Source organism: Numida meleagris, unplaced genomic scaffold, assembly GCF_002078875.1.
Source record: "Numida meleagris isolate 19003 breed g44 Domestic line unplaced genomic scaffold, NumMel1.0 unplaced_Scaffold453, whole genome shotgun sequence".
Classification (NCBI taxonomy): domain Eukaryota; kingdom Metazoa; phylum Chordata; class Aves; order Galliformes; family Numididae; genus Numida; species Numida meleagris.
Window position 1 is genome coordinate 1 of NW_018364669.1, and position 1,555 is coordinate 1,555.

At 66.0% G+C, this 1,555-nt stretch overlaps 1 protein-coding gene across 1 annotated transcript; it reads right to left on the reverse strand.

Annotated features, from left to right (window-relative positions):
- Nucleotides 1-1,016: 1,016 nt before the first annotated feature.
- On the reverse strand, nt 1,017-1,555 carry FKRP (fukutin related protein; the record flags this gene model as incomplete). The annotated part of the gene is given in 1 exon segment (XM_021383630.1): nt 1,017-1,555. A coding segment is annotated over 1 exon segment (522 nt), but the record flags the coding sequence as incomplete, so codon positions are not given.

The window sequence follows — 1,555 nt, forward strand, 5'->3', positions numbered from 1 at the left end:
GGAGTGGTCTAAGGGACCCACAAAAGTGGCTGGAGACCCCATGGAGGTCAGTGGTTCCTGATGGGATGACTCAGGGGACCCCAGAGGTGGATGGAGACCACACTGGGGTCACTGGGACCTGATGGGGTGACCTAAAGGACCCCAAAAGTGGCTGGAGACCCCATGGGGTCATTGGGGACCCTTGGAATGGCCATGGGGACCCCAGTAGTGGATGGAGACCCCATAGGGGCACTGGGGATGCTTGGAGTGGTCTGAGGGACCCCAAAAGTGGCTGGAGACCCCATGGGGGTCAGTGGGGACCTCTTGGGGTGGCCTAAGGGACCCCCAAAAGTGGCTGGAGACCCCATGGGGGTCAATGGGTCCTGATGGGATGGCCCAGGGGACCGCAGAAATGGATGGAGACCACATGGGGGACACTGGGGACTCTTGGAATGGTCTAAGGGACCCCCAAAATTCAACAGAGACCCCGTGGGGTCTATGGGACCTGATGGGATGGCCCGAGGGACCCCAAGAGTGGATGGAGACCCCACTGAGGTCAGTGGGGACCTTTGGGGTGGTCTAAGGGACCCCAAAAGTGGCGGGAGACCCCACAGGGGCACTGGAGACTCTTGGAACGGCCAGAGGAACCCCAAAAGTGGCTGGAGACCCCGTGGGGTCACTGGGACCTGATGGGATGGCCCAGGGGACCCCAAAAGTGGCTGGAGAGCCCATTGGGGTCAGTGGGGACCTCTTGGGGTGGTCTAAGGGCCCCCCAAAAGTGGCTGGAGACCCCATGGGGGTCACTGGGTCCTGATGGGATAGCTCGAGGGACCCCAAAAGTGGATGGAGACCCCACTGAGGTCAGTGGGGACCTCTTGGGGTGGTCTAAGGGACCCCAAAAGTGGCTGGAGACCCCATAGGGGCACTGGGGACTCTTGGAGTGGTCTGAAGGACCCCAAAAGTGGCTGGAGATCCCATAGGGGCACCGGGTCCCGATGGGGCGGCCCCGGGGTTCGCAGAAGCGGACGGAGGCAGGCGGGGCCGTCACCGGGATTTATTGGGGCTCCTGCCCCCGGCGCAGGCTGAGGACGCTGGGGTTGGGGTACTCGGGTTCCTCCACGGCCCCCGGCCCGAACTTGAGCTCCAGGAACTCGCGGGCGTTGTTGGGCCCCATGGCGGTGAAGCCGGCGAAGGGCAGCGGCACGGTGGGGAGCAGGAAGCGCTCGGGGAACTCGACGTCCTGCGGGTGGCCCAGCCACGTCTCCTTGGTCATCACCCCGGCGCGGGGGTAGAAGGGCCACAGGTCGACGTGCAGCCGGTTGCTGCGGCTGTAGTGCACGCGGTAGAACCCCCCCTCGGCCGCCCGCTCCCACACGAAGCCCTGCTCGTCCTCCACGGGGCCGCCCCGCTCCGCCTCCCGCAGCCAGCGGCACTTGGCCGCGTCCTCGCGGTAGATGCCCATGTCCACGTCGTAGTCCCAGGGGATGACGTCCCGCAGGCGCACGGCGCCCAGCAGCGAGCCGCCCTCCAGCCAGTAGCGCACCCCGGCCCCTTCCAGCGCCGCCGCCACGTGCCG